Raw genomic sequence first — 15,248 nt, 5'->3', positions numbered from 1 at the left:
TTTTTCTGTATAACTGGCTTTGTGTACAATACTTAACCTTATACTTTGAGACTTATGTAAGAGGAATACATATAAGGCATCTAACAATGATACAGAATAGATTTTCAGTAAGTGGAAGCTGATGTGCAGTAAGCGATTATCTTTTACATGAGCCTTTGGAAATTGGATACATGTTTTTCTTTGATAATGGGATGTCAAATATTTTATAATGAAAAATTCTACCAGCATAAAACTTAATACTCCCTGCCATTATAAAATATACTTAATATGAAATTATTATAAAAGTTTTTCATAAGTCATATACAGTAACCAAAAGTGTTTTCCCTGAGGTAACTGGTATAACTGCTTTGACTGCTGTGAATCATTTCATTAATTTTCAGTTTTCTCAAATCCAAGTGCATATGTTGTAGTTTTAAAAAATAAAGATAACTTTATTCTGAGTTTTATTCTTTAAAATAATTTTATTACAAGTGTGTATGTATTCCTAACTGTAATATGATTTTGTTTTTGAATGCAACTTGATTTTAGGAAGTAAAAGCAATTTTTAGTTCAATTTAGAACCTAGTAATTCATTTTTCATCGTCATTTTTTCGCTACCATCATACCTTGTTAAAATTTATTTATAACTCTGTTCAGTTTGCATTTTCAATATGACCAGTTTTTGTTTTTTTTTTTTTTCAAAGAATGAAGTAATACATGTGACCTCTCAGAGCTGCAATGACTTCTGACCATGTGGCAGTTTTCTTATCTTTTAGTTTTTTAGGATGTTTTAAAAAATAACCCAGAACTTATTAAAATTTTATATAATTAATTGATTTCAAGGTTTTTTTTGGCTTTCAAAGTATTTAGAAACTCTTCTAGTATAAGGTTTTGGAAGACACTAGAAGGGAGCACACTTTTTAAAAGCAGGTGACCCCAGGGCAAACTTGTACCCTCCCTGAAGTACTGCAGCTGATGCTTTCTTGAAAGCGGCACCTCCTGGCTGGAGGCCAACCAACACACTAAACAAAACTACACACAAGGACCTTCACAGAGTCCACTTCACTCCTGTCCTATCTCCACTGGAGCAAGTGCTGGTATTCATGGCTGAGAGACCTGAAGACAGATCACATCACAGGACTTATCACAGACACTCCCCAGTACCAGCCTGGAGTCCAGCAGCTCTGCTGGGTGGCTAGACCCAGAAAAGAAATAACAATTACGGCAGTTTGGCTCTCAGGAAGCCCCATCCCTAGGGGAAGTGGGAAGAGCACCACATCAAGGGAGCACCCTTGTGGGACAAAAGAATCTGAGTAATAGCCCTTGAGCTAGATCTTCCCTCTGACATAGTCTACCCCAATGAGAAGGAACCAGAAAAACAATTCTGGTAATATGACAAAACAAGGTTATTTAACACCCTCAAAGGAACACACTAGCTCACCAGCAGTGGATCCAAATGAAGAAGAAATCTCTGAATTGCCACAAAGAGGAAATCAGAAGGTCAATTACTAAGCTACTCAAAGAGGCACCAGAGAAAGGTGAATACAAACTTAAATAAATAAAAAAAAAAACAAAAGTTATAGGATATGAATGGAAAAATCTCCAGAGAAATTTATAGCATAAATAAAAAACAACCTCAACATCTGGAAATGAAGGACACACTTAGAGAAATGCAAAATGCACTGGAAAGTCTCAACAGTAGAATTGAACAAATGAAAGAACTTCAGAAGTTGAAGAGAAGGTTTTCAAATTAACCCAACCCGGCAAAGAAAAAAGAATTAAAAAAAAAAATGAGTGAAGCCTCCAAGAAGTTTGGGATTATGTTAAATGACCAAACCTAAGAATAACTGGTGCTCCCAAGGAAGAAGAGAATTCTGAAAGTTGGGAAAACATATTTGAGGGAATAATCAAGGAAAACTTCTCTGGCCTTCGTAGAGATCTGAACATCCAAATACAAGAAGCCACCTTTTAATTTTATCCTGTTTATGTAAATACTGCTTTTATTCTTTTAGGTGTGCCATTAGGTTTTATTTTTTATTGAAATGTAATTAACATACCATAAAATTTACTGCTTTTTAAAAGTATACAATTAATTCAGTGATTTTTTAGTATATTTACAGGGTTGTTCAACCATCCACCACAGACTAATTCAAACGTTTTCATCATCCCAAAAAGAACCCCATACTTATTAGTAGTCACTTCTCACTCCCCCTTTCTCCAGCCTCTGATAACCATGAATCGACTTTGTGTCTATGTGGATTTACCTATTCTAGAATGATAATATTAATGGAATCATTCAATATGTGGCCTTTAGTATCTGGCTTTTTAAAATTAGGTTTATGTGTTCAAGGTTTATGCTTGTTATACTATGTGTCAGTACTTTGTGGCTGCAGATTATTTAATTGTATGGATATACCACATTTTATTTATCTATTTATTAATTAATGGACATTTGAGTTGTTTCCACTTTCTAAGTGTTATGAATAATGCTGCTATGAACGTTCATGTGCAAGTTTTTGTGTAAATGTATGGTTTTAATTCTCTTGGGTATATACCTAGGACAGGAATTGCTGGGTCATATGCTAGGTGTATCTATACTTTTTTTTTTTTTTTAGAAACAGCCCAACTGCTCATTAGGTTTTAAGCTTCAGTAATTTTCTTGATAATTTTTACTTACTAATACAGTTGGGTAGGAGAATGAACATTACAACTCCAGGGTTCAGTACTTCCTCTAAGAATTAAGTTACCATGATGTTCTTATAAAGAACAGTTTTATGGATTTCTTTATTGAATGTCATTAGAAAAATGTTGAACATTTTCTTAATTAAATGTATTTCTGCTTAAGAATGAGATTAGTTATCAGTGTTTTGCAGAAATTCTTACATTTTCTCATTACCATATTGAAAAGTATGTATAATAGTGGTTCAGTGGACCATAGGAATACAAACGTTTTTTAGATGAATATCTTTTAACTGTCAAATTATTTTTCTTACAGGGTTTTGACTCTGGGAGGAGGGCTGCCTTATTTGGAGCACCTTAATCTCTCTGGTTGTCTTACTATAACTGGTGCAGGCCTGCAGGATTGGTTTCAGCATGTCCTTCTCTGAATGATGAATACTTTTACTACTGTGACAACATTAACGGTAATGCCTTTTAACAATGCAATAATTTTGAAGGAATTAATTTAAAATTTTTTAGCAGTTCTAATAATTTTTCCATTTAGTTTTCTAGATTTCTAATTACCAGACTGTCTTACTTTCAGATTTAGTTAAATTTTATAAAATTTCAAAATTACATTTTCATTAATTAATATCTTGAAAGGTAAGTTTTTCTTGCAGATGTATATTCAAAATGTCCATTGTGTCAGATTTTTGAGGAGTGTAATAGTGTAATCAAAAATGGTAACTTAATAGAAGTACTAAAATTCTTGTTTAAGAGTTTTGGATATTCCTCTAGAGTTTTGTAGTGCTCACTTAGAATTTAGAACTATTTATGTTCTAGATATACTGCTTTCTTAGGGATAATAGACTCATTTTTCTTGTAAGACGGCTTTATCAAATGTAGAAAAATGAGGACTTTAGTAATGTGGACTTCCAGAGTTTCTGGATCTGATGTCAGCTCTTACTGAAGATTGAGGGGAGTTGTAGTATTGAGAAGAGGCTGAGATGCTTTAGACATGATTAGAATTTCTATAGTGTTTTGGAAATTGATTCCTGAACCTACTTTCAAAAATCACGAGAACTATTTCTTGATTTTGTTCTTTTAAACATATTCTACCCTACAGTGGGCTTATTGAACATGCTTTTTCAAAGTATGTTCAGTGCCTTTTTGCACATTTGATAGTCACTGATAGAGACTGAATTTCCCAGAAGCATAAAAAGCTGCTCTTCTGTTATTAATAAGCAAATCAACCTCCTGTATTTATAACTGGAGAACATTTTAAGTGGCTCAGACTTCTGTGTACCTGTCTTTTTATACTACGCCCTATTGTCTTTGAGTGCCCAATTCACCTTAAGATGACAGGAAAATCAACAAAATTTTTCTCAGGCAGAACAATCGACAGGAGTCAGGAAGACCAGTGGGAGTAATGACATACCAGAAAGTGGAGAAATGAACAAATCTGCTATTTCTCGAGATTAGATTTTCCTTAAAATATATAAGAGGAAACTGAAGATTGCAGCTCTCTTACTTCTGGAATCACATTGTTATACAGGAGATGACCTCCCATGTTCTTGATATATCAACACTAAGTTGCACATTTCTTCTTTTCTGTTGCCTTCTGTGTCTAATCAAGGAATGGCCAAAGGGAATGTTATCGTAGTTGGTTAAAGTGAATGTCACCATAGTTGCAACATGCTAAGCCTATGAAAACAAAGTGTGATTGATGCAGTGAAGCTGTTACTTTTGGGGATGCTGTGGATTTGAGATGGGAGTTTTGTTAACATAAAGTTATTTATTGTAGGTTTAGTGCTATACTTTCTGAGACTTATAGGACGTATTATCAAGAGTAATTAATAAGCAATTATTTTTTTATCAGAAAAAATTTTATTTGTATGTGGCACTTGAATTTTTCATACTGATTTCAGCATAGGTTATGCTTCGGAATAAATCTCAGTATCAAATTCATCATTTACATAGATGTTATTGGGTAGAGGGAGAGGACTGGGTTTCAGTTTGTTTTTATGCTTACTTGTTTTATGTTTGTATGTTTTTAAACTTTGAAATAATTTAGATGATGGGATAAAATGAAATACTTAAAGTCTTCTGCACTTTGTCCTTATGCATTTCCTCTAAACTCGTTTTGAATATGTAGTTTCAGAGGAGCTACTATATTCCTTTTGTTGAATGTAAAAGTTTTTTTGGATAAATGATTGATTTTTTAAAATAAATGAATTGTAATGAAGATATCTGACTTTGAAAGATTTGAAAGGAAATTGCAGTGCTTGTATAATCCAATATTAACTCTCCTTTTATAGCTTATTGAAGCATGATTTGGGGGAATGGAAAGCCTTTAAAATTTACAGGGTGACTTGTTATATAACTTGTGTCTGAGTTCCACATAGGTTGTTCTTAAAGCAATGCTCTCCTATAGTCTTTTCCTTAAAAGGATATGTGGACAACCTAGAAAGTGTTAGAATGAAGTTGTGTTGTATCCAGTTTTGCAAGATGACACTTGTTCCAGTATCTTTCAAAACAGCTCAGCATGTATAGTAGATATCTAATGAATGCTCAGGGTCCTCCTTGTTACTATTATTATTTCTGAAAGTAGTCAGTGTGTTTTAATATGTGGTATTAGAGCAATGGAGAAATGTGTTTAGGTGACAAATTATATTTCCAATATTTGAAAGTAACATTTAACTAAAAATACATTTTTTAAAAGAAAACGTATATAGTTCACTATCAGGTTACTAAATATAAAAGAAGTAAATACTAATAAACATTAGTCATTAAGTAATACATGATAAGTAAAGCAGAATGCACTAGCAGAGATTTTGGAGATGATAAGTTAGTTATCATATATTCAAGCAGTAACTACCTTGAGCAAGACACTGTACATAAAGTGTCTTGATATAAAATGCAAATCTAGATTCTTCTGAATGATTCTTTATGACTTTTAAATTTATTTGATAAGATTTGTATATAAAAGTCTTCTTAGCCATAACATTAAAATTTTTTTTAACATTTAAGAAGTGTTACATGGAATAGCATAGTTGTAGAGCTGTGAAGAACATATGAACAATGACAAACTTTTTTACTGATTTGCATTTCAATGTGTGTATAATTTATAAATTAAGATAGATTAGCTCATAGTTTTGGAGGTGACACAGTCTCAGATGATGTGCTCTTTTATGTTTCTAATTTAAGTTAAAGAGGAATTAAAGGTAAGTGAAGGTAAGTGCAGATATACAGCATAAGTAATATACTTAGAACCCAGTGAAAACAAGTTATTCAATAATAAAAATCTGGAGATATAATAGCTAACCTTATACTTCCTATCATCTGATACTTAAAAATGCTTTCTTATCAGATTATTCCTTACCATGCATTTAAATATTTTATGATTATTCAATTATATTTTTCTATTTTCTTTATTATTCTTTAATGTAATTTAGGCTTTATATATCTTAACCATTTGGGTTCTCTATCCTACAGTGAGATGGAAGTTTGCTGGTGATAAGTCAAATATTTAAAGGGAACTACCTTGTGAATTGTCTTTGTCTATTAAAGCATAGCTGTCTACCTGGCAATCCATCATATCTTAGTCATATTTCTTTCTAATGCTCCCTCACCTTTTCTGTTGTCCATTTATTCACTTTTCTGAACAGTCCTTCTGTGTTACTTTAAGGATTTTATTGTTGATGTTGCTTGTACTTTCCATTCTTTGGAAGGTGCTAGTCTCCTGTTTCTACAATGTGATACTGAATTTAAAACAGTACTTGTCTTCATTTTTGTTTTGACTCAGGCCTTCAGCAAATCCTTTAATGGATACAGTCACTTTTATGATTATTGGAATCAAATACCAGTAACTACTCTGTTATTAACCTTATCAAAGGATTGTAGTTTTGAGTCATTTAATATTACAGTTACTGATTAAGTTCCTATAGGCTTCTTTAAACAGATTCCGCTTTCAAATTTGAAAACAATATATTAATTCTCTCTCTTTACTCTGTACACTTAGAATCTCACTGAAACTCAATTCTAGTGAACTTAGAATGTATTCAGAGTTCTTGCTTATATTCATGTAAAATGTGCCTACTCAGTGAGTGGGCACATTTTACATGAATATAAGCAAGAGCTTTGTTTTGTGATAAATAAGGAGATGCTGACAATAGGTTTGTGCTTTTTACCTAATACAGGGTAAGAACTTTTATTCCTACATTTTTCTTCACCCATTATCTCTGCAATCATCCCTTAGACTTCAAGAGCAAAATGACCCAGGTAGCTAGGGTGGAAACTGAGCATGTGGACCCTACATCTTTTGGGGAGGATGGGGAAAAACTGTGTCGTGTCAGGTTAGATCTGAATCTCTAGGAGAATAGCTTTTTTGATCTGTTTGCTCCTTTGAGTCTCCCTTTTATTTTATCCTTTGAAAACCAGTTGCATACTTCACTTCTATTGCTTGCAGGCATGGCGTATGATTTTTCTCAGGCTAGTGTTGAAATTTAGCATAATATTTCTCCTTTACCTTTCTGTCCTTTTAAAAAAAAATAGGACTATAGTAAGTCCTCAGTGTCGGTGATATGTTTTTGGAAACTGACTTTAAAGAAAACAACATACAGGAAGTCCTCAAATAGTGTCATTTTATTATAATGTTGCAAACAAAACAACTAACTTTGTTGTACGTTATTTTGCTTAGTCGCAGTTTCTAAGAACCTATCGATGTTAAGTGAGAACTTAACGTTATAGACATTTTGAAATATTTGAGGGAGTTGCAGTTTGGAAAAATTGTATGAGAGTCTTCATGTCTCTTCTTCTTTAAAAAAATTTGGAATGGAATTTTAATCTGATAAAATGATAATCAGATCCATTTTGGCAAAACCCAGTGAATCTGGCATTTCATGATGGATTATGGGTCAGAGCAGGGGAATGGCAGTGAGGCAGGGCTTGTGTCTTGAGGAGAGGCACTAGGTGATTGGTGGACAAAACAGCAGTATAAGGGGTGAGGAAAGACAAGCGAAGAAGGAGAAAAGGGGATTGGGTGGTGCACAGTAGGTAAAGCTGGCATTATATTCAAAGGAAAAACTTGGTTAAAGATTGGCAGTGGGAGAAGAATTTCAGATCATAGGGTTCCTTCTCACGGCATTTTAAATAAGTATTCAATATATACTAAAACATTTTATCTTGAGTTTGTGATTAAGATGATTAACGTTGTATCTTATTTTAAGGGAAAATAATTTTAACACAATGCCGCTTTTTGAATTTTAAATATTTGACATATTTCACTTTTCATTTAAAGACTAGAACAGACTGTTATTTTGATTAAATAAAAATTGGCTTTAGTAATTCAACTTTATATTTAAAATAATTTTAAACTTCCTGTTACGGAAAAATTTAACATCGAATAATATAACGAACCCTCATGTACCATCAACTTCAGCAGTTATAAATCTGTGGCCAGTCTCTTTTCATCTATACCATTGTTCATTCCCATATCTGCTCCCTCATTAAGCTAATCACAGGTGTCATATCAACTTAAAAATTTAATATGACCAAAAGCATAAGCTGTGGTAGTTCCACATATGTGTGTAATGTTTATTAGTTTCTTTCCTAAGACTGTATGTCTTAAGAAATTTGCCCTTTGTATTTTGTATGTGCCATTTGGGGAATATAAGGAAAAGTTAAATTTCTGGAAATTAATGTGTTCTGTGTGTTTAGTTGGAAGTAATTATTATGGTGGTATTAGCCTAGTTGCTTTTTTTTTTTTTTCAATTGAGTGCTGTTTTAGAAAACAAAAAGTAAATTTAAAATGCGTTTTTGAGTTAAACCTAGATATCACCCCAGAGTACTGTGATTTTTCAGTTACAATCCATTTGATATATTCTGTAGTAAAATTATATTTCATGTACAGTTTTCATTTTGTATTGTTCCTTATATCACAATTGCAAGTATTTTGGGTGTTCTTGTTGATATGTAAAGAACTAATTAACTATTCCTTATTTGTTCATGGTGCAGACATACTGAAAGACTTCAATATAGTTGAAACAATCTTTCCCACATGTGCCTGCTTTTATAAAAATATTCATTCAGAGTACTTGACATTTGAATATGTGCTATGAAACTTCTTCTTTGATACTTTCTAATTCTCAGCTATGTTTCCTAATGGATCTTGTATCTAGTGCCTGGGTAGCATAGTGTGACTGGGATAAAATGTCAGTTATTCCACAAATGTTTTCTTATTCTTTGTAAGTGAATGATAATTTTTACTATGTCTTAGATAAAGTTTAATTGATCACTCATTATATATTTAACTTTGGAAAATAATTTCATTTAACCCTGCCATATATAGATATTTTTGGCTACAAATACTAAATAAAAATATGGCAAATATATTAAGTCTTTGTCCATATAGTTTATTTTGCTTTAAAATTTGAATGTACTATTTATTGTAATTGCTCAATACTAAATTCTTTAGCTGATCAATTAGTTAGGGCTGTTTTTTTGCCTTTATTACATTTCTAGGGAGGATGTTCAGATTATAAGAATCTTTTTATAAGTTAGCTTTGCAATCTTCTGTGGATTGTCTCCTTTCCATTTTGGATTTTTATATTGTAAAGTTGTTGCTAAAAATTATTTTTTTCCCTTCCACTTACCTTTTGGACCATGAAGGATATACTTATTAAAATCAAGCTGCTGTTGGTTTTTGTGTCTGAATAATTTCTTACACACTCATCATGAGATTTACTTCTGTGATATAAGTACTGCTAGTAAAACCAATGAATATTTTGGCTCCTTCATAAGCAAAATTTTTTTTATGTGATCTCTTAAGAAATTCCTCCTTTCACATTTTTCTGTTTTCATACAGGTCCTCATGCTGATACCGCAAGTGGATGCCAGAATTTGCAGTGTGGTTTTCGAGCCTGCTGCCGCTCTGGCGAATGACCCTTGACTTCTGACCTTTGTCTACTTCATTTAGCTGAGCAGGCTTTCTTTCATGCACTTTACTCATAGCACATTTCTTGTGTTAACCATCCCTTTTTGAGCGTGACTTCTTTTGGCCCCATTTCTTACAACCTCAGAAATCTTAATTTACCAGTGAATTGTAATGTTGTTTCTCTTGCAAATTATACTTTTGTTTTAGAAACGAATTAGGTCTTTTCAAAAGGGTGAGAACAGTCTTACCAGTTTTCTTTTATATGAAATGCTTTAAAGAATGTTGGTAATGCCATGTCATTTAAAGTATTTCATAGATTATTTTGAGTTTTAAAGTCCATGAAGGTGATTGGTTCTCTTTATACATTAACACTGTACCAAGCTTTGCAGATCTTTTCCGACATACATGTCTGAAGAGTTATTTTCAAAGACAGCACATTTTTGGAAACTAATCTGTTTTCTGTAATATTTCCTTTATTTCAACAATTCTCGGAAGGCCAATTCAAACAAACCCACATTTAAGATTCTTTAGAATTATAGAAAAAATTGGCTTCTGGGTGTTAGCTCAGTGAGCTAGGAAAGCACCAATCCGTATTTGTTTCCATTAAGGATACCTTGTTCTCACCACTGTCCCTATATCGTCAAATTTGGGAGAGATTTTTTAAACTACCACAATCATTTGAAGAAATGTATAAATAAAATCTACTTTGAGGACTTTACCAAGTAATACTGTTGTGTTGTGATTTTTATTCTAAATCTCAATCCAGGTTTACTTTAGTATAGAATAGGACTAAATACTTTGTCTTTGGAGCTCCCATGAACTCATTACCCTGACAAATAGTTTTAGACAGATACTGAATTTTGTTGAGCTGAATTTTCTTTTTGAAATTAGTCAGTAGTCAAAATTTGAATCTGTAAGTTTATCTACTTTGCTTTGTTAAAACATCATGAGAGTGGAGGCCTGCCACCCAGAAAGGCACATACTAGTGCCTTTTAGTACAGTTTTATGTCATGCAGAAGAAAATGGCTATGTTCCTCCTATTGATGTAGATGTAGGCATATGTCATTTTATTGCGCTTTGCTTTATTGCACTTGGCAGATAATGCATTTTTTACAAATGGAAGGTTTATGGCAACTCTGTGTTGAGCCTGTCTATTGGTGCCATGTTTCTGATAAAACTTGTCCCTTCACGTCTCGTATATTTTGATAATTCTTGGAGTATTTCATAGTTTTTCACTGTTATTAAATCTGTTATGGTAATCTTTGGCCAGTGATTGTTGTTACTATTGTAATTGCTTTGGAATGCCATGAACTGTGCCCTAATAAGACAGATAACTTAACTGATAAATATTATATATGTTCTGATTGCTCCACCGACCAGCGGTTCCTGTCTCTCTCCTCCTCAGACCTCCCTCTTCCTAGAGACACAACAATATTGAAATTAGGCCCCAGCTAATAACCTTGCAGTGGCCTTTAAGTATTGAAGTGAAAGGAAGAGTCATGTCTCTCACTTTAAATCAAAAGCTAGAATTGATTAGACTTAGTGAGCAAGGCATGTTGAAAACTTAGGCCCAAATCTACACTTCTTGTGCCATACAGCGAAGTTGTGAATGCAACAGGAAAGTTCGTGAAGGAAATTAAAAGTGCTACTCCAGTGAACACCCAATGATAAGAAAGTGAAACAGCTTTATTACTGATATGGAGAAAGTTTTAGTGGTCTGGATAGATGAAACTAGCCATAAAATTCCCTTAAGCCAAAGCCTAATTCAGAGTAAGACCCTAACTCTCTTCAATTCTATGAAGGGTGAGAGATGTGAGGAAGCTTCAGAAAAGGCTGAAACTAGCAGAGGTTGATTCATGAGGTTTAAGGAAAGAAACCTTCTCTATAACATAAAAATACAAGGTGAAGTACCAAGTGCTAATATAGAAGCTGCAACAAGTTATTCAGAAGATCTAGCTACGGTCATTGATTTGAAAGTGGCTACACTAAATATCAGATTTTCAGTGCATAGACAAAACAACCTTCTATTGGACGAAGATGCCACCTAAATCTTTCAAATCAATGCCTGGCTGAAAAGGGCAGGTGGACTCGTGTTAGAGATTGGTGCAGCTAGTGACTTTGTTGAGAATGCTCATTTGCCATTCTGAAAAACCTAAGGCCCTTAAGAATTAATGCTAAATCTACTCTGTGCTCTATAAATGGAACAAAGCAGCCAGTATGACAGTACATCTGTGTACAGCATGGTTTGCTGAATATTTTAGGCCCACTGTTGAGACCTGCTCGGAAAATTTCTTTCAAAACGTTAACTGCTTATTGACAAGGCTCTTGGTCACCCAAGAGCTCTGATGGAGATGTACAAGGAGATTAATGTTTTCATGCCTGTTAACACAACATCTATTCTGCAGCTCCATGCAGAATTACTCCATGGATCAAGGAATAATTTTGATTTTCAAGTCTTATTAAGAAGTACATTTGGTAAGGCTATAGTTGCCATAGATAGTGATTCCTCTGATGGATCAGGGCAAAGTGAATTGAAAATATTCTGGAAAGGATTCAAGATTCACCATTCTAGATGCCATTAAGAATATTCCTGATTCATTGGAGGAGGTCAGAATATCAACATTAACAAGAGTTTGGATGAAGTTGATTCCAACTCAATGGATGTCTTGTAGGGTTCCAGACTTTAGTGGAGGAAGTCACTGCAGATGTGGTAAAAATAGTAAGAGGACCAAAATTAGAAATAGAACCTGAAAATGTGATTAAATTGCTGCAATCTCATGATAAAACTTGAACGGATGTAGAGTTGCTTCTTACGGATAAGTAAAGAACATTTGTTTCTTGGTCAGGCACGGTGGCTCACTCTTGTAATCCCAGCACTTTGGGAGGCTGAGGCAGGAAGATTGCTTGTGTCCAGGAGCTCAAGACCAGCCTAGACAACATAGTGAGACCCTGTCTCTACAAAAAATAAAAAATTAGCTGGATGTGGTGGCATGTACCTGTAGTCCCAGCTACTTGAGAGACTGAAGTGGGAGGATTGCTTGAGCCTAGGAGGTTGAGGCTGCAGTGAGCCATAATCACACCACTGTACTCTGCCTGGATGACAGAGCAAGTACCCTGTCTCAAAAAAGTTTTTTGAGATGGCCTCTACTCCTGGTGAACATGCTGTGAACATTGTTCAACTGACAACAAAGGATTTAGAATATTACATAAACTTAATTGATAAAGCAGTAAGGGAGTTTGAGAAGATTGATTCCAGTTTTGAAAGACATTCTGTGGGTAAGATGCTGTCAGCATTTCATGCTACAGAGAAATCTTTCATGAAAGGAAGAGTCAGTCAGTGCAACAAACTTGATTGTCTTATTTTAAGAAATTCTCACAGCCACCCCAACCATCGGCAACATCGAGGCAAGACCCTCAATCAGCAAAAAATTACAACTTACTGAAGACTCAGATGGTCATTAGCACTTTTGAATAGTGAAGTATTTTAAAATTAAGGTATGTACATCTTTGAGATAATGCTTTTGCACAGTGAATACACTATAATATAGTGTAAACATAACTTTGCACTGGGAAACCAAAAAAATTGGTGTGACTCATTTTATTGCAATATTCACTTTATTGCAGTGGTCTGGAACCAAGTGCACAGTATCTGCGAGGTATGCCTGTACATGCAAACCTGTGGAAGATGAAGTAATCTCGCAGTCTTGGATATTTATTTGTTTTATTTATTTGGAGAGAGGAGGAGGAGTAGCAATAAAAACGGGTAAACATTCAGTTCAGGCAAAGTGTCTTAGTGTTGTCTAAAGATAAAGGAAGAATCATTTGATGGAATATAAATAACTCATTACTGCTTTTTATTTCTACTAACATTTGAATTAAACACGGCAAAGGAGGAGGAACTCTAAAGGCTCTAATGATGCTCTCTTTAAAGCTTTACCTTGCTCTGAGGAAAAACTCGGTAAGTTTCTCTCACTTTCATTCCATTGCTGTTAATATTTGCCCAAGCAAAAGGTAAGTAAGTACAAAGGAATAGAGGCAGGAAGCTCATAATGTACTCTACTGTGGGTAGTCTCAATTGAATTTCAGGGTCAAGTAGCAGAGACAAGGCAGACTACTAAACAAAACACTTTGCACAGTTTGAAAACAGATGATTATTTTATTATTTGCCAATAATATGTTCTTCTGATGTGATGCATATAATTTTAAATTTTCTCATATCCTGTGTAGTTTTTACATGATACAAAAAGTACAGTGAAAAAAATTACCTGTTGCGTGTAAGAGAGGCAACATAGATCCAAACAGACAAAACATTTTTGGGGTATGGGTGTATGTATACAGCTAAAGCAAATTCAACATTAGGAACATCAATATTATGTACTCCAGTACTATACACAGCGTCAATTAAAGGCTTCACTTCAGAATAAGGCATGTGAAGAGGAAATCCAGAGAACTGAAGGGAAAAAACATTTGTAGTCATTAGTGAAGTTTGAAGATCTAATACATTGTTTCCTATGTAAATGTATGCAATTAATATAATAAGTCTTCTGGATCTCAGTTATTTGCTTGTGTTTTTCTACTCAGCTATTTATTAGCAATACAGAAAATGGAGAGTTGCTTAATACCCATTTTGTTTTCCTTGCTAGCATATAGGTGTCAGTCACCCCATCAGTGTTCCCTCTTTTTGAAAGTACCTAGTACGCATAGTAACCATTGTGATTCCAGAAACATAGGTTAAACTAACAAATATATTTCTTTTTTCTTTCTTTCTTTCTTTCTTTTTTTTTTTTTTTTGAGACAGGTCTCACTGTCGTCCATGCTAGAGTGCAGTGGCATGATCATGGCTCACTGCAGCCTTGGCATCCTGCTGGGCTCAGATGGTCCCCCCACTTTAGTCTCCTGAGTAGCTGGGACTGCAGGCAAGTGCTGCCACGCCTGGCTACTTTTTGTATTTTTTGTAGAGATGGGGTTTTGCCATGCTGCCAAGGCTGATCTTGAACTCCAGGGCTCAAGCAATCCGCCCACCTCAGCCTCCCAATGCTGGGTTTACAGGTGTGAGCCATGGTGCCCGACAATAATTTTCGTCCCCTTGGCTACAATGATTGATCCATAGGGATGGGCAAGTGATCAAAGGGAGTCTCAGAGGGGATCTCGGGAAACTTGTTAGGAATAATGGCACACGACGTTCTCCTGCTTTGGGTAGTATGTGAGCAGATGTGAATTCCGTAAGTGTTCCAGCATTTGCTAACATGAGGAAACCCAGTCTCAGGATGATGTCATCATAGAGAGGAGGAGGGCAGAATGGGAGGACTTGAAGGAGAGTGGGAAAACCCTGATAGCTACCCTCTAAGCTTTACTTAAGCTGGTGAATTCTCTATTGCTCAAACCTGTTTGAGTTTTCTGACACTTGAACTGAAAATATCCTGACTGAGAACCTGCCTTATAAGTTAAAGGATAAATTTTACTCCGTGAGTGATCTAATTTGACCTGTTTAGCTAATAAGGCTTACTGTTAAGTCTTAGTTACAAGCCTGCTTTCTAGGTTTTATTATCCAGCTATAGCATGTGAACACAGTACTACAAGCAGGCAGTAGAGAAGGTATATCGTCTGTTAATAACCACCTTTCTTAGCAATGAAAAGCAATCAGTGTAAAACCTTATATCCTTAAAAAAAACTGTTC

General features: G+C 34.4%; 2 protein-coding genes across 3 annotated transcripts in view; one reads left to right on the top strand and one right to left on the bottom strand.

Annotated features, from left to right (window-relative positions):
• FBXL5 (F-box and leucine rich repeat protein 5) overlaps positions 1-10,297 on the top strand; it is a 42,064-nt gene extending 31,767 nt beyond the window's left edge. Inside the window, 3 exon segments of the mRNA XM_033213790.1 lie at positions 2,975-3,060; positions 3,063-3,122; positions 9,503-10,297. Coding sequence (XP_033069681.1) covers positions 2,975-3,060; positions 3,063-3,122; positions 9,503-9,579 — 223 coding nt within the window. The 3' untranslated portion in view covers positions 9,580-10,297.
• Positions 10,298-13,702: 3,405 nt separating this feature from the next.
• CC2D2A (coiled-coil and C2 domain containing 2A) overlaps positions 13,703-15,248 on the bottom strand; it is a 136,709-nt gene continuing 135,163 nt past the window's right edge. The window contains exon 37 of one of the 2 annotated variants that reach the window (XM_033213787.1): positions 13,703-14,021. In XM_033213787.1, the coding sequence (XP_033069678.1) occupies positions 13,833-14,021 (189 nt within the window). In that variant the 3' untranslated portion in view covers positions 13,703-13,832. The remainder of the gene's footprint in view (positions 14,022-15,248) is intronic. The other variant, XM_033213788.1, reaches the window with a different exon arrangement.

Source organism: Trachypithecus francoisi, unplaced genomic scaffold, assembly GCF_009764315.1.
Source record: "Trachypithecus francoisi isolate TF-2019V2 unplaced genomic scaffold, Tfra_2.0 Lachesis_group1, whole genome shotgun sequence".
Classification (NCBI taxonomy): Eukaryota; Metazoa; Chordata; class Mammalia; order Primates; family Cercopithecidae; genus Trachypithecus; species Trachypithecus francoisi.
Note: the sequence above shows the minus strand (reverse complement) of the source record. Positions and strands in the feature narration are given on the sequence as shown.